Raw genomic sequence first — 21,389 nt, forward strand, 5'->3', positions numbered from 1 at the left:
TTGTCCACAGGTGAAGCCACGTCTCTGCCTGCCGGTGGACTCCGTGTGGTCATCTGCAGCCCCTGGGGCCCTGGGCCAGCCCGCTTGGTTGGGGCTGTGCGCAGGAGGTTTTCTCCTTTCACTGTGCCCGGAACATCTCAGCCCCTTCCATGGCCGGAGACGTGGAGGTAGGAACTCTCTATAGTGGGTCAGCACCACATTAGGCCCACCCTGCCGTGCAGTTGGTTCCTAGAAGTCCGTGGCCTGACAGAGACTGGCTTTCACTCCACAGGAGCAGAAAGGATGATGGGTTGTGAGGAGGGGGCTGAACTGGCAGCAGCTGAATAGTAGCAGCAGCAGCTAACATTCTAACCCATGAGCGCCCAGCAGCGGGGGCGGTGGCCTGGGGAGAATCTGCTAGAAAGATGGCTCCTCCTATACATGGCCTTTGCCTTTATTTATGCTGTAACTAACATCCTAGGAGAAGCCAACCCGTGAGCTGCACTGCGTTCGCCAGTGGAAGGCTCTCTGCCAGGCCCGGGAGCAGGGAGCGTGGCCCCTGATTAACATCCCTGCTTGCTATCCAGGGTCCCCCAGGGCCTGGCCTGGCCTCATTTCATTTATTCTGTCAACAAACACTTGTTGATTTTGCTGTGTGTACAGCACTGTGCCAGGTTCCAGGATCCACGTGGGTCGACCGTGGGCGAGGGTCTGCCCTCACCGGCAGCCCCTCCCTCTGGCAGCCTCCTACCGGCCCTCCCTCTGTGCCTCTGCGCGGGCTGTCCTGTCTTCCTCTGTGTCCAGTCGTTCCTCAGGCTCATGCCGCCTGAGCACACACTGTGCACCAGACACTGCCGATGGGACCGTCATCCCCGTCCCCGAAGAGCTGGTGGGGAGGAGGCAGATGGTTCTGGAGAACCACACAAATATACTGCTTCCTCAATTCAACAAATGCTTGTATGGGGCCCGCCCTGCACCTGCCTCCGGTCTCGGCGCACGTGATAAAGATCCCTGCTCTCACAGGGCTCTGGGAGCTTCTAAGGAGGGCAGGGAGAGGTGGGGACAGGAAGGGCTTCCCAGAGGAAGTGGCGTGTGGTCAGGGGTGGAGGGGCCCTCCCTGAGTCAGGAGGCAGAGGGTGGCAGTAGGGGAAAGCAAGTTGTGTGGACAGTGCCGCCACCCGGGGCCCACGCCTGGAAGGGCCCTGCGCTTGGGTTTAACGCATGGCAGTCACCACCTTGACGTCCTGAGTCACTGTAGCTCTGAAACTGCTGTGTGAGTGAGGTCCCACGGGACCGGCGCTGGGGCCTTGGGGCCTCAGCTCACACAGACAGGGTCTCAGCCATGCACTGCCCCCTGGGGCAGGTGTCCCCTTTGCCATCCCAAGATGGTGACTGATCCCCTGTTCTACCCTGGTGGGGCCCTGGGGCCCTGGAGGGTCGGGGCCCAGGGCACGGCCAACCCGAGCTGACAGGGCCACAGCACATCTGGTGAGCGGCAGGGCAGGAGCCTCGCGGCCTGCCCCATCCCAACGCCTGCTCACCCTGGCCGGCAGGTTGCCCTCCCGGCGGCCTGTCTGCCGGCCTTGGGGACGGCAGGCCCGTTGGAGGGGAACGTGGTGGCCCTGGGCCCAGTCCAGACTTCATAGACAGCCCGGCTCCCATTTTAACTGAATATAACTGAGTTACTTCAAAAATCACATTTCACGCAGGGCACTGAGCGGGCAAACTAAAGAGGACATGCATGCCAGCTTCCCTGGCTGGTTTTAAGTGAATGTGTCCCAGCCCGACCTTTTTGCACCCGAGAAAGACAGTAGCCAGGGTTTGATTTGGCTCATCGGGATCTGCCCCTGCCCTGGCGCCATTCCCCCAATCCTGCCGGTTCTGGTCGCCCCCACCCCACCCCCCGCCCCTGCCCAGGCCAGCCACAGGGACAGTCACAGGCAGGCGTGGCCGGTGCACCAGCCTGTGCTGGGTGGAAACGCAGCATCCTAATTAGCCATCTTGGCACTTGTTCAGTGGGTATGTAGGCTAATTGTGGGGGGCTGCTTGCCTGCTATTCCTGGTGTGCGGGGGCTTGGGGTGTGGGGTGAGGGAGAAGAGGGGGTGCTCAGTCTAAACATAGACTGCAGCCCAGAGGGGGGGAGAGGCGGGAGGAGGGAGAAATAGTGTTGGGAAATCAACTCTTCAGGAGACTCCAGTTTCTAATGAGCAGGAGCTTGTGGGTTGCCATGGCAACCAGGAGGTGCCCCTCTCCACCCCATGGCCAGGCCCACCTCCAAAACAAGGTGGCTCAGGGCCTAACGGGGCAGTTTCTCTGGGCGGCCCTGGCTCAGGTCACAGCTGGGCTTGCAGCCGGAGGTGGTGAACACCCCAGCCACAGGGCTGCGTCTCCTGAGGCCTCAGTTTTCTCACCTGTGGAATGGGGCAGGGCAGCAGCAGCCTCCTAGGGTGTCTTCGTGAATGCTCCTACACGCCAGCAAGGGAGAACCCACCCCCACTCCTAATAACTGAAGTGCGAGTTAGAATCACAAAGAGGTAATACCACGGCGATTCACCTGCAAGCTCGGGAAAGATTACAAAAGTTGATAACCCACTGAATTGGTCCTCTCTGTACTGCTCCTGGAAATTAGTATAACCTCTCTGGACAGCAAAATTATCATCTTTATCAAAGTTCAGAATATAGAACATTTAAATTGCATCGTTGACTCAGCAACTGCACTTCTGGAAATGTATCCTGAAGAGAGACTTGTGTGAGAAATGTCAAATGCACCAGGGTGTCACTGGACCATGACTTGTAAAAGCAGAAAGTGGAAAACAGCCTACATGTCCTCAGTAGGGGTGGGCTCATTGTATTTCAGCACAAAATCCACTAAAAAGAATAAGAAAGATCTGTGTTTGCTGATGTGGAACACCCTCCAAGATACCGTGTTAGGTTAAAAAAAAAAAAGAAAGAGGCAGAACAGTGCAGTATGCTAACACTTGTGTTGATTTTTTTTTAAATTTTATTTATTTATTTTTAGAGAGAGGGGATGGGAGGAAGAGAGGGAGAGAAACGTCAATGTGTGGCTGCCTCTCGCATGGCCCCTAGGGTGGACCTGGCCGGCAGCTCAGACACGTGCCCGACCTGGGAATTGAACCGTGAGCCTTTGGTTCACTGGCCAGTAGTCAGTCCCCTGAGCCACACCAGCCAGGGCTTGTGTCGAGCTTTTAATGCAATATTATGCAGGCATTAAAAACAATAAGAAATAGCCTGGTGAGCTCATAAGCAGAGATGTATATGACATATTAAAGGCACAAACAATCCATAGGACAAAAATATGTAGAGTATGGCCTCATTTATATTTCAAAAATAAGATATATATGCCTGTAAGTATATAGAAAAAGAGCTGAAAGAGAATCCATCAGAATTAAGAGTTGTTATCTATGGGATGTTGAATAGATGAGGAAAGTGTTGAAAGGGGAAATTTATATTCCTTCTCCACGTTTTTTATTTTTAAAAAAATTTTAAAGAAATTCTATTGCTTTTGTATATTTTTCAAAAGAAAATATCCAGCCACAATAGTCCAACAGTGAAAGGGTTTTTTAAAATTATATTTTATTGTTTATGCTGTTACAGTTGTCCCAGTTTCTCCCCCTTTGTCCACCTCCACCCTGCCCCGCACTCCCTCAGGCAGTCCCCACGCCATTGTCTGTGTCCATGGGTCAGGCATGCATGTTCTTTGGCGACTCCATTCCCTATGCTGTGTTTTGCATCCCCATTGTTATGTGTGACAGTGGAAGGTTTTAAACCCAGTGTCTTAGGGTTGTTTCAACCACCCTACTCCCTCCCCACTAGGCAGATGCCTCTGTGCCCTCCGCCTCCCTGTCCACTCTCACTTCCCTCAGTCCCTGAACACGCTGCCCCCTCCCCTGCCCCTGGGCCTTTGCACTTGCTGCCCCTTCATTCTGGAACTGTCTTCTCCTGGCCAGCCCTTCCTTGCCTGTCAAGCCACAGGGCCTGAGTCCCTCCCAGGGCATTGTCGATGTTCTCTGTTCTGTGGTTGTGTCCAGACTAACGTCCTCATCAGAACTTCCACTGCCTCTGGGCAGGCCCTGCCCCTGTGCCCAGAGTTCCTGGTGCCTGCACGTGTCCAGCCCGCCTGTCCAGCCCGCCTGCCCCTCACTAAGCCCACCACACCCGCTGTCCCGGGTCGTGGCTGGGGGCCTGCAGTGACTGAGCAGTGCTGTGGAGGTTTGTGTCTGGAGGCAAATTTTCTGCACTGCCCTCTGTCTTCTGTTGTGTCCCAGGAGCACGCTTTTCCAGAGTTCTGTCAGATTTTACAGCAAAGAGTGTCTTTTAACTCAGTAAAGAGCTCCCTAATGAAAGGAGTTCAAAGGTGGCCTGGGCGTGGTGGACGGCAGAGCGGGCTGCAGCGGGGAGGGGCTGCTGTGCGGGGCCCCGCCCCATGGTCCCGTAGCCTTTCCGCACCCACCCGCCCACTCTCCCCACCCCTCCGCCTCCCCGCCCCCCACTGACGGAGGTTCAGACACCGCTGCTTGAGCCTCTGCCCCACCAGCCAGCCCTTGGCCCCTTAAGTCCTCCCTGAGAGAAATACTCAGCAGAACAACAGAAACACCAAGCAGACTGCAGCTGGCAGGAGCGGGGAGGAATGGGGAGTGACTGCCGTTGGGTACGAGGTTTCTTTTAAGGGTGATGACAGTGTTATAATAAAATCAGATTATGGTGACGGTTGCCCAACTCCAAAAGTACTAAAACCCATTGAACTATACCATTTAAACGGGAGAATGTTACGGTATGCAAATTATCCCTCAATAAAGCTGCTCGAAAAAAACCCCACACACTGTCCATGAAGGGCCCCTGGGTGCTGTCTCATGACTCCTTACGGGATCCTGCAAGGACCCCCATTACTGTGCCCCTCCTACAGCTGGGGAAGCTGAGGCTCCAAGAGGCACAACCAGCTCCCATCGAAGTAGCGGGTGAGTGGGGAGTCTGGAGGCCAGCACACTGAGCCCCCCAACATCTTCCTGGGGCACAACACCAGCCTTGACGAAGCCCGGAATGCTTGGTGGGGGGACGGGTCAGGACCGCATTCTGGAAGTGACACAGGGTCTGGGATCAAAAGTCACAGAGAAATGGAGCATGAATTCCCCACAGCAGGTTAATGGTGGCCCCCAAGAGATATGTCCAGCCAGAGCCTCAGACATGGCCTTATTTGGAAACAGGGACAACTGCAGATGTGATTAAGGTTAGGGTCTTGAGACGAGGTCCTCCTGGATCAGGGTGGATCCTAAGTCCAGTGAGAGTGTCCTTTACGAGAAGAGAAGGGGAAACACACAGACAAGGGGCGAGGCCATGCGGAGACAGGGACTGAGTGGCGTGGCCACGAGCCAAGGATCGCCAGCCACAGCGGAGCTGGGAGAGAGGCCTGGCACAGGCCGTCCGTGGGGCCCTCAGAGGGAGGGTGGCCCCCCAGCCTCCACACCTGTGTGAGAGCTGATGTTGTTTTAAGCGCCCCTTCCCCAGCCCCGTCTGGGGTCCTTGTTGCTGCAGCCCCGGGACAGGGGTCTCACAGGCTGAGGCAGCGCCTGGCCTCATATCTGCCCCCTCCCCCGCCGCCCCAGGACCAACCCCGTGCTCATCTCCAGGCTTGGTCCGGAGCGCTGGTGGCTGATGTCCCTCCATGTGGCATCTCCTTGACCCCCGTCTGTTTCTGGCTGCCTTTGTGAGTCAGCCTGGCTGGAGCCCGCTGGTGCACCAGACACCATTTCTTTCATTACTTTGGGTTTGTTTTTTTTTTCCTTTGAAGATTTTTTTAATAGGAGAAAAAATGGCGGTAGGGAAGATGTGGCAGGAGGAAGAAAGGCCCGTTGTTGCGATTTGATCTAGAATGTCTTACAGCTTTTCAGGCAGCTCCACTGTGTGACCTGCTCATCTTTGACGTTGAAACTGGGTCTGGCCAGGTGACCTGTGCTTTCCAGGGACTCGGGTGGGATTCAGGCTCCTTCCCTCGTGCCCTGGCTCTGGTAGGAAGCCCCATTAGAATAATTGCAACAGGGGACTTTACTTTCATTTTATACCATTTGGCTCTGAATTCTTTTTTGACATTAATAAATTTTTCTTAAATCCTGCCAATCCCCTACCTTACTCATGCAGATCAGCTCAGGCGGCGGATATGAAGCTGTCACATACATTGTAGAGGGCGGTGATCAGTTGGTTCTGTGATCTGCGTCTAAATGTGTTCCCAACAGGGCCCTTCTCAGCGCACACCTCAGAGCTGGTCCTATCCTGACCACGACCCTTCAGAGACCGTTCACTGGCCTTGGAATAAATGAAGCCTATGTGATCCAGCTCCTGCCTCAGCTCCTTTCTCTACTTGGGCCCTTGGGTGCACCATGCCCCTGCTTCCCACCCAAGACCTCCACATGCCCCATCCAGCCTCTTGCACTCACTTTACCATTCTCTTGCTAGTCCTTCAAATCCAACTCACTGTCACCTCTTCCAGGAAGCCCTCCCTGACCAGGTGTGAACCCCTGGGAATGCATTCTCAGCAATCTTTCTCTCTGCAGCACACGTTATAACTGGTTACAGTTGATGCCTGTTTGCCCTCTAAGCCTCCTGGGGCAGGTGCGAGGTCTTTCTTCCTCCTGTGTCCCTGGTACTTGGACAGGATCTGACATAGTTGCAGAACTCCAGGAAGGTTGCTGTGTGAGTGACTTAAAGGCAAGGCCTTTCCTGTCCTCGGTGTCGGAGTCTCCTCCTGGAGCTGAACACTATGGATGGGCCCTCTGCAGACATTGGGGATTCAACCTTCTTGTGCCACCAGTGTGGCTTGAGGGCGGACACTTGACCTTCCCTGACTACCATTTGTTGGCGGAGGGAGAGACGGGCAGCCTGCACCATTGGCCTCAGAGCATGTGAGATCCCTGACCACCGCGCTCAGGCGCTCAGATAACGGAGGAGTGGGCAGGGCCGCTGCGAGTTGAGGACACACCTAAGAACCACGGCCTCTCTGGCTGATGGGTCTTCCCAGCCGGTTTGCCTGCTGCCCATAACAATGTAACAACACAGTGTGAATGACAAATGGTGAGCGATGTCCCTCTTACTAATTCCCACGTGCAAGTGCCGGCGGTGAGTGCACAGGGTGGCAGGATGCCTGGGGCGGGGGGGGGCACCTTCCCTGTGGACGGGCCTCAGAGGTTTGCGGCGATGTCTGGCCAGCAAACTGGTATGTTTGGCAGCCCCAGCCCAGGCCTACCTGGGAAGGACCTTGGGACCACGTGGGCGCTGGGAAGGCTGCTCTTACCCATGCGTAAGTCACCATCTCTCCTGTTCCTGGAAAGGAGGAGCCTTCCGAGGAAAACTTCATGTTCGATGATGTGACTCAGTCTGCTACAAAATTGAATTAACCTGATGGCTCACCTGCACCCTCCGGTGTTGCTGCAGCATTGCCAACCCCACTGCCTGAGCGTCCACCAGCCCCCGCCCCACCCCGGCTGGGCCTCCCTCCCCCAGAGGAAGATCCCAGGAACCAGTGAAGCACAGTTGTCAGGGTTTTAACAACATACTCACGCAGGCATTTTATTTTCTTTCTCTCAAAAGAGGCCCCAAGCCTCGGCTCCCCGTGGCCGGCTTTAGCCTGATCAGGGCTGTGGCGCAGGACCCCGCGGGCCTTTCTGGGGCACGGGTCCGTGTGTGTGTGAGCGTCCCCTGGGGGCTAGTTCAGGCAGAAGGCTGGTCTTCCTGACTCAGCAGGGCTGGAGGATCTGAGAATCTGCGTTCTGGGTGCCCCCCAGTGATGCAGGTGCTGCAGGTTTAGGGACCTAACTATGCACAGCACCGGTGAGCCCTTGACCTCCTCTGGCACAGGCAGAGCAAGTCCTCCCTTTGGATGGTGTCTGCACTGCTCACAGTGTGTTTATGGTAATCGTACTGGCCCAGGTCCCTCCACAATTGATGCTGATACAGAAATAAGTAGCAATCTGCCCAGGGAAGGCACCCGGCTCGCAGCTTGTCAGCTGATTCTGATCGGCAGGTCAGGCTGGCTGAACATGCAGAGGGCTCCCAGGCCGTGGCCAGAGCCCCTGGAGAGAAAGCAGCGGCTGATTCGTGATGTCTGCCTGGCGGGGCCGTGGGAGCTGCCCCTGGCATGGATATTAATCTTATTTCCAAGGCATCCTTGTCCATTGGGTTCCTCAGATGGAGCAGCCTCAGGGCCGTGCCAAGAAGAGATGTTCCATTTGCAAGTGGGGGGACAGGGCCCCAGGACTCCCGCGGGACCGCCAGAGTCTAGACTCCAGGGCCCCCCGTCTGCTCTGAACGCAGCAGCTCCTCCCAACACTGTGTCCCTGTCGGTGCCACCCTCATGGTGGGGCTTGACCCTGTGGCCATGGAAGGCTGGGGGACTGTCTACACGGGGGCTGTCCGTGCAGGTCTGTGCCCGGAGCACCACCGGTCCTGCCAGGCATCCACTCTCTCTCAGCTCGGGGGTGGGGGCCGGGGGACGCCTGGGGGAAATCCTGTCTGAGTCACAAGAGCAGCAGGAAACGGCCCTGGGGGAGAGGCACTCCCCACCCTAGGGAGGGAGCAGGGCTGGATCAGGCACCTGCAGCGCCCCGCTTCCCCACTGCTGGGCCGGGACTGCCATCCAGGGCCGAAAGAACACGGCTTCCAAATGCGCCAGCATTTACTGTGTGCCGGGCATGCTGGGAGCGTGGCCTGTGCCATTTCAGTTCATCCTTGGGACAGCTCCATTGTACAGATGGGAAAACTGAGGCCTATGCGGCCTGGTGACCAGCCTAGGTCTCTCCACAGGTAAAGGGCCGGGCCTCCCACGGAAGACCCCACCTTTCCGCACCCCCTGAATCGTCATGGGCCAGGCCCTTGGCCCATGTGTCACATCCCAGCTCGGCCTTTTCTGAGCTGGGTATGGCTGGGGCAAGTTCCTTGGCCTTTTTGTGCCCCAGACGTTTCCCAGGGACTCCTCCCTCCAGTGTGTGGTTCCGAGACCTCCTGAGGGGGAGCCCCAGGCAGAATGTAAGAATGATGGCACGTTCCCTGTGCCATCAGCTGGTGCTTCCCAGGCTTTGCCAAGTACCTGAGTTCCTCAGTAAAAGGCAGGTTTTGGTTCTGCAGGTGAGGCTGCTGCCTCTGAACCTGCATATCTGACCGTCTCCCACGTGATGCTGCAGGCCCTGGCTCCCCGTGAGAGGCAAGGCTGGGGCTGCTCTCAGCGTAACATAGCCGTGTGTGTTGCTATGGTCATTGAGGCCGCTGGCTCCCTGCCAGCGTCTCCCCCACCCCCGCACCACCCCGACCCTGACCCCTTCCCCTCACAGCCCAGCCTGGAGAGGGTCCACCTGCTTACAGACGGCTTATCAGAGTGTAGACTTCTGGTGAGGAAGTCACAGCGCTTGTGAAAGGTGCAGCCCCTCATTCAGAAAAAGCACTGGGTCCAAGCTGAGTGGGACTGGCAGCCTGTGTACCGGAATACATTTCATAAGGCGGCAAGGGGACAGGGCTGGCTGGAGGGGCAGGCGGAGGCCGAGGCGGGAGGAGGAGGAGGCACTGGCCGGCTGCCCGGCGTCCTCGCTCAGGAGTCCCGGGCGATGAGGTTTGGACCCCTGAGGAGATGGGCGCTTCAGGACAGCTTGCAGCACCTCACAGGCAGATGTGCAGAGCAGGGCGCTTGGGTTCGGAAGCTGGCTTCCAGCTTCTCCAGGCCTTATTTTCTTCATCTGTAAAATAGGAATGACACTAATTCTCCTTGTGGGCTGAGCCCCCTGCCAGCTGACACTGGGCTGAAGGGTCTGGGAATCCTAAATCCAGAAGAGAGGGGCTCCAGGCCTGCAGGGACTGGCCAGGGGGCCTGGCCTCCAGGGCTGGGTCCTGCTCTGGGCACTGGCTCTGAGGGCTGGGAGGCCTGCTGCACACCCAGTCCTCCTGTGGGTCCCTCTCCTGAGGAGGCAGGGTTGCCTTGGCAACCGCAGCCCAGGAGGAACAACTTGGGCTGGGCTGTCTCCCTGTCTGCCATACGTGGCCCGGAAGCAGGGCTTGCTTTGGAGGCAGGGCGAGAGATTCTCTGCCTTTGCCTTGGAATTTGGTTTAGTGGGAACATCCCTGAGCCACCAGGTCAGTGGGATTGGCTCGAACTAAAGACCAGGGTGTGAGTTCAGGATTAGCAGTGGCCAGTGAGGAAGAGATGCCACAAATAAAAGGAGGCTGTGGAAAGAACCTACCAACACCACATTAGCCTGCTCAGGTAGCTGAAACTGCAGAGATTTCTCTCCCGGTTCTAGAGGCTGCAGGTCCGAGATCCAGGTGCCTCTCTCCCTGAGTAGTGCGTGGTGGCCTCCTCCCCTGTCCTTCCCTCTGTCTGCGTCTGTGTCCTAGTCCCTCTTCTTATAAGTGGATTAGGGTTTACCCTAAAGATCACATTTTAGCTTCATTGCCTCTAGGAAGACCTAACTTCCAAATAAGGTCACATGCACAGGTTCCAGGGGTGAGGACTTCAACACATGTAGTTTGGGGACACAATTCAACCCATATCCTCCCCACTCAGATATAACAACATAGAGCCTTTGTAATGCATGATCTTCCAGGAGTGAGGGGGGGGGGAGTATATTTTTAAAATAGGAAGGAAAGCCACCCCGCCTCTTGCTGGCTGTCAGAGCCCGCTATCACCATGTGGGGCCCAGGGCCCCTGCGGTCTGAGATCCCAGCTCCACTTGCTCGGGGTGCAATGCTGGGTGTGCCCCCTCATTTCCATGGCCCTGGTTTTTGCATCTGTGAGAAGTCATCTCAAGATTTGATTCCTCATCAGTGCTCCTGCCCTGTGTCAGCAGCCTCACCCTCTCGGCTGGGTCACCTGCCTGTCAGCGTGCTCTGGTCGGCATTTCTCCCAGGGAAAAGCCTCAATGGCACAGCCCGCCCGTTTCCTGCCCATTTCCTGCTCCGCGGCTAAGACGTGTGGACGCTGAGAGGCACACTGGCAGGGGTGGGATGGGGCGGACCCTGAGTCAGGAAACCTAGCAAGCCGATTGATGGGAGCCCCACGGAGGCACTGGGACCGGTTTCTGTTCGACAGTGGCACAGTCTCCCTTAAAATGCAGAAAGCTGTGTGTCCCTGGCCCACCCAATGCGTCCTGGACTCTTCCATCGTGGCCTGGAAACCCCAGGCAAGTGGCTTGACCTCTCAGGCCCCACGTTTTCTCACCTGCGAGAGAGGGCATCACTGACCTCGGGGGGTCGGGGGGAGTGGGGAGTGTGCGTGAGGGGCCTGAGCCCACAGGGGGTGGGTGGTCAGACCTGGTGGCCATCTGTGGGCAGGAGATCAGACGAGACAGTGAGGGAGCCTGGCACGCGGCCAGGAGCGTTGGCTCTGTTGCTGCCACCCAGGCTGGAGCTGCCCGGCTGGTTCTTAGACCCGTCAATGGGAAGCCAAGTGGGCGTGACTTTCTGTGAAGCAAGCACTTTGCTCATTTACTTACATAACAGGTCTTATCACATTTCCGTGTATTGATCGTTTATTGAGACAGTTACTCTTTGGCTGGAAGGCAGCTCCTCAGCACGTATTTAATAATGCAGAGGCAAAGGCTGACTGGCACGGCGTGCTGCCTGCGAAAGGGAGGGGTTGGGGCCAATGTGAAGTAAGGTGATATTGTAATTCCCGCACTTGCATTTCCCTAAATTCTGACTCTGAGATATCACCTTTTCTTCAAGGAAACTACAGTTGTCTATCCTGCCCTAAAGAAACCTGTCCTTCCGCAGGCCCTGTGCGGGGTGGAGGGACATAGATGGGTCTGGCACGGCCCTCCCACCAGCAGGAGGCGGCCTTGTGCACTGAATGGAAATACACTGTGTCTGGCAGGCACAGGCCCTGCCTCCTGCCCCAGCTACCCAGCCAGGGCCCCCACAAGCTGAGTGGTGGCCCCCAACAGACACGCCCACTGGGAGCCCGTGAGTACAGCCTTACTTGGAAAAAGGGTCTTCGCGGATGGAATTGAGTGTGAAGGATTTGGAGAAGCAATACTTTCAGGTGAGGGAGGCCCCAAATCTGATGGCAGGTGTCCTTGTAAGAGATAGAAGAGCAGCCACAGACATACAGGGGAGAGTCTGTTTAAAACAGCCTTAGAGTGATGCAGCCACAAGTCCAGGGACGCCTGGAGCCCCCAGGAGCTGGAAGAAGCAGGAGGGACGCGGCAACAGAACCTCTGGAGGGAGCATGGCCTTGCCCACACCTGGAATTGGGACTGGGCAGGGGATGGGGACCCCGTCCTGGATCCCACAGGAGGCCAGTCCTGCCCCTGTCCCCACAGCCCAGTCTTGTCTGAATCTGAAGCGTCCAGATCAGAGGGTAGAAGGTTCAGGGTCCGTTCAACTCAAAACAGAGGGTCTGGCTGCAGCAAGCTGACGCCCCTGACACCCAAAGAGGGGGGCAGCCAGCCCGAGACAGCCACCTCCGCTCGGAGACCTGTGTGACGCTTGGGGCCAAGTGGGGAGGGAAAAGGAGGAAGGATCAGGTGGCAGGAGGAAGGGAGGAAAAGAGGAGAGAAGATTAGGAGGAGGGGAGAAGGAGCCAGAAAAGGGAAAAAAGGAGAAGGAGCAAAACCACATTCACGCAGAGACGTGTTCACCCATGTTCACAGTGCACAATTGTCAGTCGCCAGAATGTGGGAGCAACCGAGTGTCCACCAGCGCGGGGGCTGGATAAACCACATGGGGCACGTGCATACAGTGCAATAGCCATGCCATGGAATATTACCCAGCCCTGAAAAGCACTGGCACACACTGCACTGGGGCTGAACCCCAGAAACATGACATTCAGTGGGAGAAGCCAGACTCAAAGGCTGCGTGTTGTTTAACCCAGTTATACGACGCGTCCAGGGCAGGCTGTGCCCCGTCTTCTCTCTGCTTCCTTGTCTGCTCCGCCTCTTTCCACGGCTCTGGGGCCACAGCAAGCACATGGTAGGTGTTCAGCAGGTGCTGAATGGGTGGGAAGGGCGATCTCCTCAGGGGAAGCTCAGGAAGCCCCAGGCCCATTTTAGTCCCTGGTCACCAGCACTGCTGACAGCGGAGTGCCCAGTGGCTTCATCCTATGGCGACCCAAGATAGAGCATGACAGAGCTTTGGGTCCAGCAGACCTGCCCTCGAGGAGGCGACTCTGGTTGGGGGAGGACAAGGAGCAGGGCACGTGAAGAAAATCCAGTTCTGGACACAGAAGAAGGGGTGGCGAGGCTGGAGACCCACCCGCAGGTCCCAAGTCCCGCTCCTCTGCAGACGGAGAGCGGGGCGGGGCTGGAGCGGGTGTGCTGTCATTCCAGGGGGCTGGGCGGGGGCGGGGCGGGGGCGGGCTGAGTTGGTTCACTTGGGGTCTGGCCGCGTACAGAGGGCTTCTCTCCCCTCGCTAGGGCCCCGGATGCAGAGGAACTGTAAGCAGCAGGCGGTGAGGAGGGGCACAGAATTTAGTCTCCTACTACGTGCAAAGGTTCTCACACTGACAACCCCGGACCTCCAGCAGCCAGTTCCCAGGCACGCTCTACCCCGACCTGCGGAGTCAGGCACTGGGGGCAGCCAGGCTGTCAGGGTGTTGTCACCCCTTGAAAGGCCCTATTTCCAAGTTCCATGTTCCAAAAGGACAAAGTGTGGAGGCACAGCATTCCGTACAGTGCAGGTGCTGAGGGTGGACCTGCGGGGACATGGGGAGGTCACCCCGTGCCCGCCTGGCCCTCGCCTTGTGCCTCTGTGGCCTTGACTTCTCTGTAGCCCCTGAGCTGCCTGCAAGGGCTGGCCTCCCAAGTGGAAGAAGCTGGCCCCTGCCCGCCCGCCGGCCAGCAGCACCTCTGCTCCTCAACAACCGTCCATAGCTCCCTATTCCCCCTGCAGCCCAGGAACCCGGTGCGCCGTTCGTGGCCACTTCTCTGGGATCCCAGCTGGTGGTGGGAGCCGCGTGGGAGTGGGGGCAGGGGAAGAACATGATTGAGGTGCAGCCTGTGTAGTGGCCACAGCTGAGGAGACCCCTGGAGCTCAGGGGCCGTCCTGACCCGTCCCCCTGCCCCCCTGCCCATGTCAGCCAGAGGGGTCTTGTCCCCCCGCCGAGCCCAGTGGTCACCCATGCACAAGCTTGGCGCTGGCCCGAGTCCTGAAAGGCTCATAAAATCAACCTCTGTGATTCACTGGGAGGCTTTTTTCTCAATTAAATGCACTCGTCTTGTTTTAATTTTATTTTCGGGTTGGCACAGCATATTCTTCTTATGTATGTGTGAACGTATGTATGTAAATACACGTGAGATGTTGTGGAATTAACGTTTGTGGTATATTTACTAAGCGAAGCTGTGGAAACCAATAGTAGCCCCTTCAGGGATGCTTCCCATTCGCTCACTTGTCCTGTGTGTGCATTGGAGGAGCCCGGAGCAGGTGGGGAGCAACACGCCTTCCTGTCCAGCCGAGCATGGTCTTGGGGGACGTTCGTGACCCATCGAGGGCGGGTCGGAAGGCGCTGTGATGACAGGCCATGGGGCCTGAGGAGCGGAGCGACTTGGCACACCCCGCCATGCTGGCTTTGGTGGGGTGCAGCTCCTGGGACCCTCGGCAGAGCCTGGCGGTGCCCCAAGGATGCCACATGCCATGGGCCCTCCCAGGAGCCTCACTGGGAGTCAGCCAGGTGGGCGGGGGTGGTTTTTATTTCCAAGGGTTCAGGACAAAACAGTAGCCTGTGCCCTGAAAGAATGATCTTTGCTTGACCTTCTGGACATGGTCCTTCCCGTCCCACCAGGAGAGGCTGCCTCACCGAGCCACCCGTGTCCAGTGAGGACAGGGGACCGGAGGGGACGGCATGGGTGTTTGCATGCATGCTGCTGGAATGCATGTGTGCAGAGATGCTGTGGAATGACATCCCATGAGCCTGACTTTTGGGGGATTTAAGCTGAGTTCTGTGAGGTGGGCACTTACATAATAAAAAAAGTTCACATTATTCCTCTAAGTGAGGAACCATCAAACTTGCTACTTTAAAAAACATAAAAGTCTCACTTTGATGCTTCCTTATAACTTCACCCTGCGGGCAGCCTTGTGCAATCCAGTGTGCTGTGCTTGGCTGTGGACTTGGGCACCCACTGTCCCTCCAACACCTTGAACCTCTGCTCCTCAACAAGCATCCATAGCTCCCCATTCCCCCTGCAGCCCAGCAGCCGCTAGCTCTGCCCTGAGTTGGGCCACCTGCCTTCCCCTCCTCAGTTGGGCCGTGTCCCTGCTGCCCCCTCTCTGCAGCGTGGTCAGTCCCAACTCAGTGACTGCTGAGACGGGGACGTCTGCTGTTAGTGGGCAACAGGGAATGCGCCATCACGTTCCCAAGCCTCCACGCCCGGCTTCAAGGATGAACCTCGACAGAACCGCGCCGGGCGCCTTCCAGACCCAAGTGCTGGCCTGCAGGGTCATTGGGCGCCTCCCCTCGTTTTCACTGAATTCACTTCGCGTGGCCCCCGCAACCTGCATGGAGGGTCTTTACAGGGAGCCCCCAAGGGCAGCTGTGAGGCTGAGTGAGCCTTCCTGCAGGCCCAGGGCCTGGGCCTCCCTGGGTGTCCCTCCCCTGGTTGCAGCTGTGACTTGGGCTGATGTGCACCCTGATCCTCATCGATGCTGCTCCCTGCTTGCATGGGCCTCCCGGAACCCACGCCCTTTGGTGGTCCGGGCCCTGGGCACGCATTCTGTTACTCTCTCCTCGGGCTTCCTGCCTCTGTCCACTCCCCTCGTTTCCTCGGGACCTTAAGTCATTCTGTTATTCGTTCATTTGCCTCCCCTTGTTAGATGATGAAGCACAAGGTAAGTAAATGCTGTAGTGACAAGTGTGCCTGGAGACACGAATGAGCCTGGTCCTCCTGGTCCCCAACCTTGCTCCCCTTCCTTGGCCTTTCCCAACACCCACCCTCGAAGCCTCCTCGCTTGTGGTGTCGCCCACCACCAGTTTTGGGAGGCCCCCACGCCCTGTCCCCTGACCGCCGGCCACCTGCTGTCTCTATTGCTCAGTCACAGCCCCGGAAATACACTCACTTTGTAACATTCCATCATCTGCCATGAGCGCACTGTGTGACCCCAAGCGCCAGGCCCATCCCACACTCGGTGGATAAAAGTGTGCCAGGGGTTCAGGGTAGACATCACCTGCTTGGGTCCCAGCCAGACACAGAGCGCTGGGGACATGCATCTGGTCAGCTGTGATGCTCCTTGGCCAGCCGATCATCCCAGGTCCCTGGGATTAGGGGCACTCGGCCAGCTGGGGGAAGGGCCCGGTATTCCACATGGCAGCCACCTGCCGTTGACCCCCGGCTGGCCATGGAGGTGGGAAGTGCTGAGTTGTCGCTCCGAGCCCCCTGGGGCCGGGGGTGTAGGTGGGAATGGGAGCGACTGCTAATGGATTCGGGCCTCTTTTCTGTGGTGACAGAAATGTTCTGTAGAGACAGAGGTGGTGGCTGCACAACATGCTGGACGTGCTAAATGCCGCTGAACTGAACACTTTTAAATGGTTCACTTTATGTCATATGAATTACGCCTCAGTTTTTTTTAAAAAGGGCTGGGGGTGGGGGCGGGGAACCCTAGTTGGGTATGGTATGTCCAGAAGAGGCAAATTTGCTGAGACAGAAAGAGCCTGGAGGTTGCCTGGGGCCGGTGGGAGGGTGTTGGGGAGGATGGGCGGGGTGGGGGTGACTGGCTAAGGGGGCAGGGATTTTTGCAGCGACCATGTTCGCAAATTGTGGGGATGGGTGCAGAGCTGCCAATACACACACTAAAAACTACTGAATTTTAAACAGAAGATTGGATAGTATGTGAGTCACATCTCAATAAAACAGTCATTACCAAAAAAGAAAACCAAAAAAGCAACCCATGGTACATTCTGGAGAGAAGCCTCATCATATCAACAGAGGTGCATACAGGGCACCCCCCGCCCCCCGGACCGGTGCCAGGGTTAGGCTGCGACCGCGCCGTGGCAGCGTGGCCGCCTCGCCATGGGCTGCACGTCTCTCCACCAGGGCCCGCTGTGTCCGCACTGCAGTTGGTCGTCTTCGCTTTGGGGCATCGCAGAGCCTTACGGAGCGTGAACCCTCTGCCTGGGTTGGGGGTGGAGCATGTAGAGCATTTTGAGTACAATTTCAGGAAACACATGGACCTGCCCAGAGGCCCCCCCCCCCCCACGCCCGCGTTCGGGCCCTCCAGGGGGTCGCTCAGGGCCTCTGCCAGCTTGTGGGTCTCGGGTCGGGGCGGCCGCGCTGCTCCAGCTGCCCGCGCGCTGGGCCTCAGCCCAGGGCAGGTGCAGAAGTGGTGGGAGCTGCTCTGCTTGCCCTCCCTGCCCTTCTGTCCTTTCCCCTCCATCATGGACACTCCCACCCCGGGTGTGGCCTCGGACAACCGAGGCCTCTCACTGGCCCCCACTCGGTCTGGCTTCCACCCAGCGTTTCTCACGTGAGCACACTGACGGCTCTCAAGATACAGATGCACCTCTTCCAGCCCCTATTGTTCGTAAGCTCGTGGCTGTGACCTTCAGGGACCGCAGGGCTGGATCACACTGGCTTCAGTGGGGAGAGGTCGCTCAGGAGCTTGTGGGGTGGGGACGGGCTAAAGCCTGCAGTAATGATTTATCTAATTGATTTATTACTGATACAAATGAAGCATTCATAATTAGTGCTTTATTAATGGCTTTGTCTCCATGAGGCTCCTGCCTCTCTTTTGTTGTAATTACAACCGTTTCCAAAGGAATCTTCTAGAAGGTGGTGCTTCTCAGCTTATACTCCCAAGGAACAGGGGCTGCAGCTATCTTGAGCGACAGTCATCCTTTCCCAGTGTCTAGGAGAGAAACTCGGTGAAGGGGAGGAGTCCCTCAACACTACATCTTCACAGAGGTTTTCTTCAGTCTTCTGTCTCCGGGGCATGCTCCCAGGTGTTGCGGCGGCCGCGGGCTGTGGCTGCGCCGGGGGAGGCCCGTTCGCGGGAACCCTGGGGACGGCCACACGCGCCACCTCGGCTGCTCGCTTCACTTCCTGGACACCTGTCTGTGCTTTATGTACTGTGCATGTGTGTATGTCACATGCATTTGTTTTCTTCTAGTAAAGTTGTTTCTAGTCAGTGTGGGAGAAGTTTGAAGACAGACTATTCAGTCACAAGGAGCGGGGGGGCCCCTGGCTGAGCCTGTGGACTGTGGGGAACTTGGATGTTGGGAGGGTCAGTCTACTCAGAGGCGCGTGGTGAGCAGACCTCGGAGGGGCAGGCGCCCCCTGCCTTGGGGGATTCGTCACTGTGCCTGTTCCTCTGGTCTTGGGAAGCAGTGCCCCAGGAGCCAGGACTCCAGGCAAGTGAGGCATAAGGACCCGTGGCATCACCCTGCCTCAGGCACCCAGTCCGGCCTCGTTTTATAAGAGGAGGGGGGTCTCCTGTGGGCCTAGCTGGGGAGAGGCACAGAGCAAGGAGGGGCCGCCCATACCCTGGGGCCCTGAGTCAGAGTCCTGGGACCACTGACTGGGCAGCAAGTTTCAGGGCAGCAACATCAAGCAAACTGCTGGCCCCCGTCCCCGCCTCCGTCCTGGTGCAGGGCATCACCGGGTTTGCTGCATGGTGCGTGTTCAGGGTGTTTACTGATGTGAGAGCAAACTCATTCTGATGCCCCCCTGCCTGCCCCCAGCCTGTGTTACAGGATTTCATGTGCCCCCACACACATACGTGAGGTCGGTGGTGTCATTGACTGTGTGTGACCACAGGAGAAACTGCGGCACATACACGTGACTTGCGCTGGGCCTCTCGGCTCCTAAGAGGAGGGGCTACACCTATGCGCCTGTGCTCCGAGGGATGCCGGCGCCCGCGCTGGGATGCTGGCGGGGGTTAGGCCTGCCTCTGGGCAGGGCCTGTGGGGAACAGACCTGCCTTCTCTCAGCATCTGGAAACCATATTTCATGTGGACTTGGACAAGCTTCTTCAACTCTCCAAGCCTGTCTCTTCCACATACAGGTCGGTGATCGCAGCTTCCAGAAGGTGCCAGATGATGGCCAGGGCGCTGCCCAGCCTGGCCCTGTGAATGTGGGGTGTCTGAGGGGAAGAAGCGCCAGGCGGAGGGGCCGGGGACCAGCTGCAGTCCCAGCTCCAGCCTCCCAGGACCTCCTTCCCCAGCTGTCAGCTCACCTGTGCTTCCTTCTCAGGGCAGAGCTCAGGGGGTGGCGGTGCCATTTGCTGGGACGAATGAGGCCCGGTTCACACCTGACAGGCAGCCTGGGCACAGGGTGTTAGGCATCTGGACGTGTCTGGAGAATCCTTCAGCAGCAGCGCGGCCCCCAGCATGAGTGGCCCACCCCCTCCTGGGCCTGGAGCCGTGCCTGGTGCGGGGGTAGCGTTTTCTTCCTCATGCCCTTGACCTGCTGCAGAGAGCTGACCGGTCCTGCCATCAAGCCTCTCTGTCCCTGCTCAAGAGCCCAATGGCCAGTCACTCACCTCCAAGGGGGCCGTGGGGTACAAGTGCCCCCCAAACTGTTCATTTCTTGTCAGGTCAGGACTGACTGAGTGCCTGCTCAGCCCTGGGGACGGAGAGACGAGTCAGCCACAGGTCTCGGCCTTCGGTCCGTGGGCACAACGCAAGGCAGGAGGGACACTCCTTGCTGTAGGGCCTGGAGCTCTGTCCAGGACAAAATCTCCCCTTTAAAGGCCGAACTCACTTCTGGGGCCCAGGCCCCACACAGGGTGTGGTCTGCCCTTTGCCCAAAGGGGCTGGCAGTCTGTCTGGCCCGGTTGGTCCCCGGAGCTGTTTGCTGAATGAGTGGATGAAAGATCGGTGGTCAGAGGGCATGACCCCCAGGCGCCCGGCATCCTGTCCTGCCTGGCCTAGCCCACTGTGGGGACCAGCAGCCGCCCCGCCTCTCTGCTCCTATGCCTTCACTGCCCTCTGTCTCTCCCCACCCAGGACCTCCCACTCCCGGGCCAAGGCCGAGGCGGCCCTCACCGCAGCCCAGAAGGCTCAGGAGGAAGCACGGATTGCCAGGATCACTGCCAAAGAGTTCTCACCTTCCTTCCAGCACAGGGAAAATGGTGAGTCGGGGCGCGGCGCGGGGGTGGGGCAGGGTGGTGTCCTCCAAGGCCACACACCAGCAGGTTCTGCCCGTCGCCATCTCACCTCATGTTTACTCGCGATGTCCTTCCTGCTGGTGTATGTCCCTGCAAGGGGCCTTGGCACACGCCTCCCTCAGACACGCGTGTCAGGGTGTGTGGTTTCAGTATTTCTCCCTACCTCCAGGGCTGTGTCCCTGCGTGCACATGTTCCCAAGCATCACTATCCTGCTTCCCATGATGCAGAATGTCTGTGCACTCTGCGTGTGCATGCAGTCTCCCTGCCCTTCCCTCAGTGTTATTCTAGAACTTTCTCTGACACACAACTCTACAACTGCTCTGTCCAACGAGGTAGCTACTAGCCATGTGGGTACTGCAACTAGTGTGGCTGAGGACCAGCATCATTAGCTTTATTTGATCATGATTAATGTACATTTAAGTGCAGACGGCCATGCGTGCCTGTTGGAGGCCACGCTGAACAGAGCGGCTCTGGAACAGTGAGGGGAGCTTCTGCCATGTCCTTGGTGGGAGCTGGGAGGAGCTAGAAGCCACTGCAGGTTGGCCAGATTTGTGACCCTTGTTCTCTGTGTGGAGCAGGCCTGAGGAAGGCAGAGAGGGCCGGAGAAGAGTATCGATGATGAGAGAGGCCTGCTGGGGTGACGTCCTCGCAAGCCAGACCAGCCCTGCCTCCACCCGCCCCATTTTGTGCCCCATTTCCCTCTGGTCTCCTCTGGAAGCTTCCTGTGCAGCAGGAAGCCCTGGAGAACAGTTAGAGCCATGCTCACAAGTGGTTGTTTTAGGATGTAATCTGCCTACACAGCCTCTGTCCTGAGACCACACCCTGAGCTCACCTCTGAGAGCCCTGAAGCTCCTGGCCTCATGGGTTGGGTCTTGGCCTTTGGGGCAGCGAGAGGCCAGGCCTGCTTCTGGGAGGCAGGAGAATCCAAGGCAGGGAACAAAGGTGCCATTTGGCCACACATGTTCTGTTTTGCATTTTCACAAGGATGCTTCCAGGAACATCACGTGCTCTGGAACTAATTTTAGCTGAGAACGAACTCCAGGCTGGTGGCGCTGAGTCAGCGTGCTGGAGCTGGGCACAGGGCCCCTCTCTGGATTGTGGGGTCCGCAGGCCAGACGGTCTCCTGGGGAGGCCACGGGCCCCTGCAGGGCTCAGAATCCAGATCACAGTTGGGGCAGGTAGGGGGGAGTGGTCACGGGAGTCCTACGATGGGCCCAGGGCCCTCCCGCGTGGCGCCCGTGGGGCCCCCAGGGAGGGCAGCTCCCCACGTGGTTCCTCAGACACCCTCCAGCCTGTTCTCCAGCCTCCTCTGTGCTGGGGACC

At 57.9% G+C, this 21,389-nt stretch overlaps 1 protein-coding gene across 1 annotated transcript in view; it reads left to right on the forward strand.

Moving 5' to 3' along the window:
* JPH3 (junctophilin 3) overlaps positions 1-21,389 on the forward strand; it is a 93,110-nt gene that overhangs the window by 67,334 nt on the left and 4,387 nt on the right. Inside the window, exon 3 of the mRNA XM_054588937.1 lies at positions 19,905-20,029. Coding sequence (XP_054444912.1) covers positions 19,905-20,029 — 125 coding nt within the window. The remainder of the gene's footprint in view (positions 1-19,904; positions 20,030-21,389) is intronic.

The sequence above is a fragment of the Pteronotus mesoamericanus genome, unplaced genomic scaffold (genome assembly GCF_021234165.1).
Source record: "Pteronotus mesoamericanus isolate MK-2021 breed Mesoamerican mustached bat unplaced genomic scaffold, CSHL_Meso_final scaffold_165, whole genome shotgun sequence".
Classification (NCBI taxonomy): Eukaryota; Metazoa; Chordata; class Mammalia; order Chiroptera; family Mormoopidae; genus Pteronotus; species Pteronotus mesoamericanus.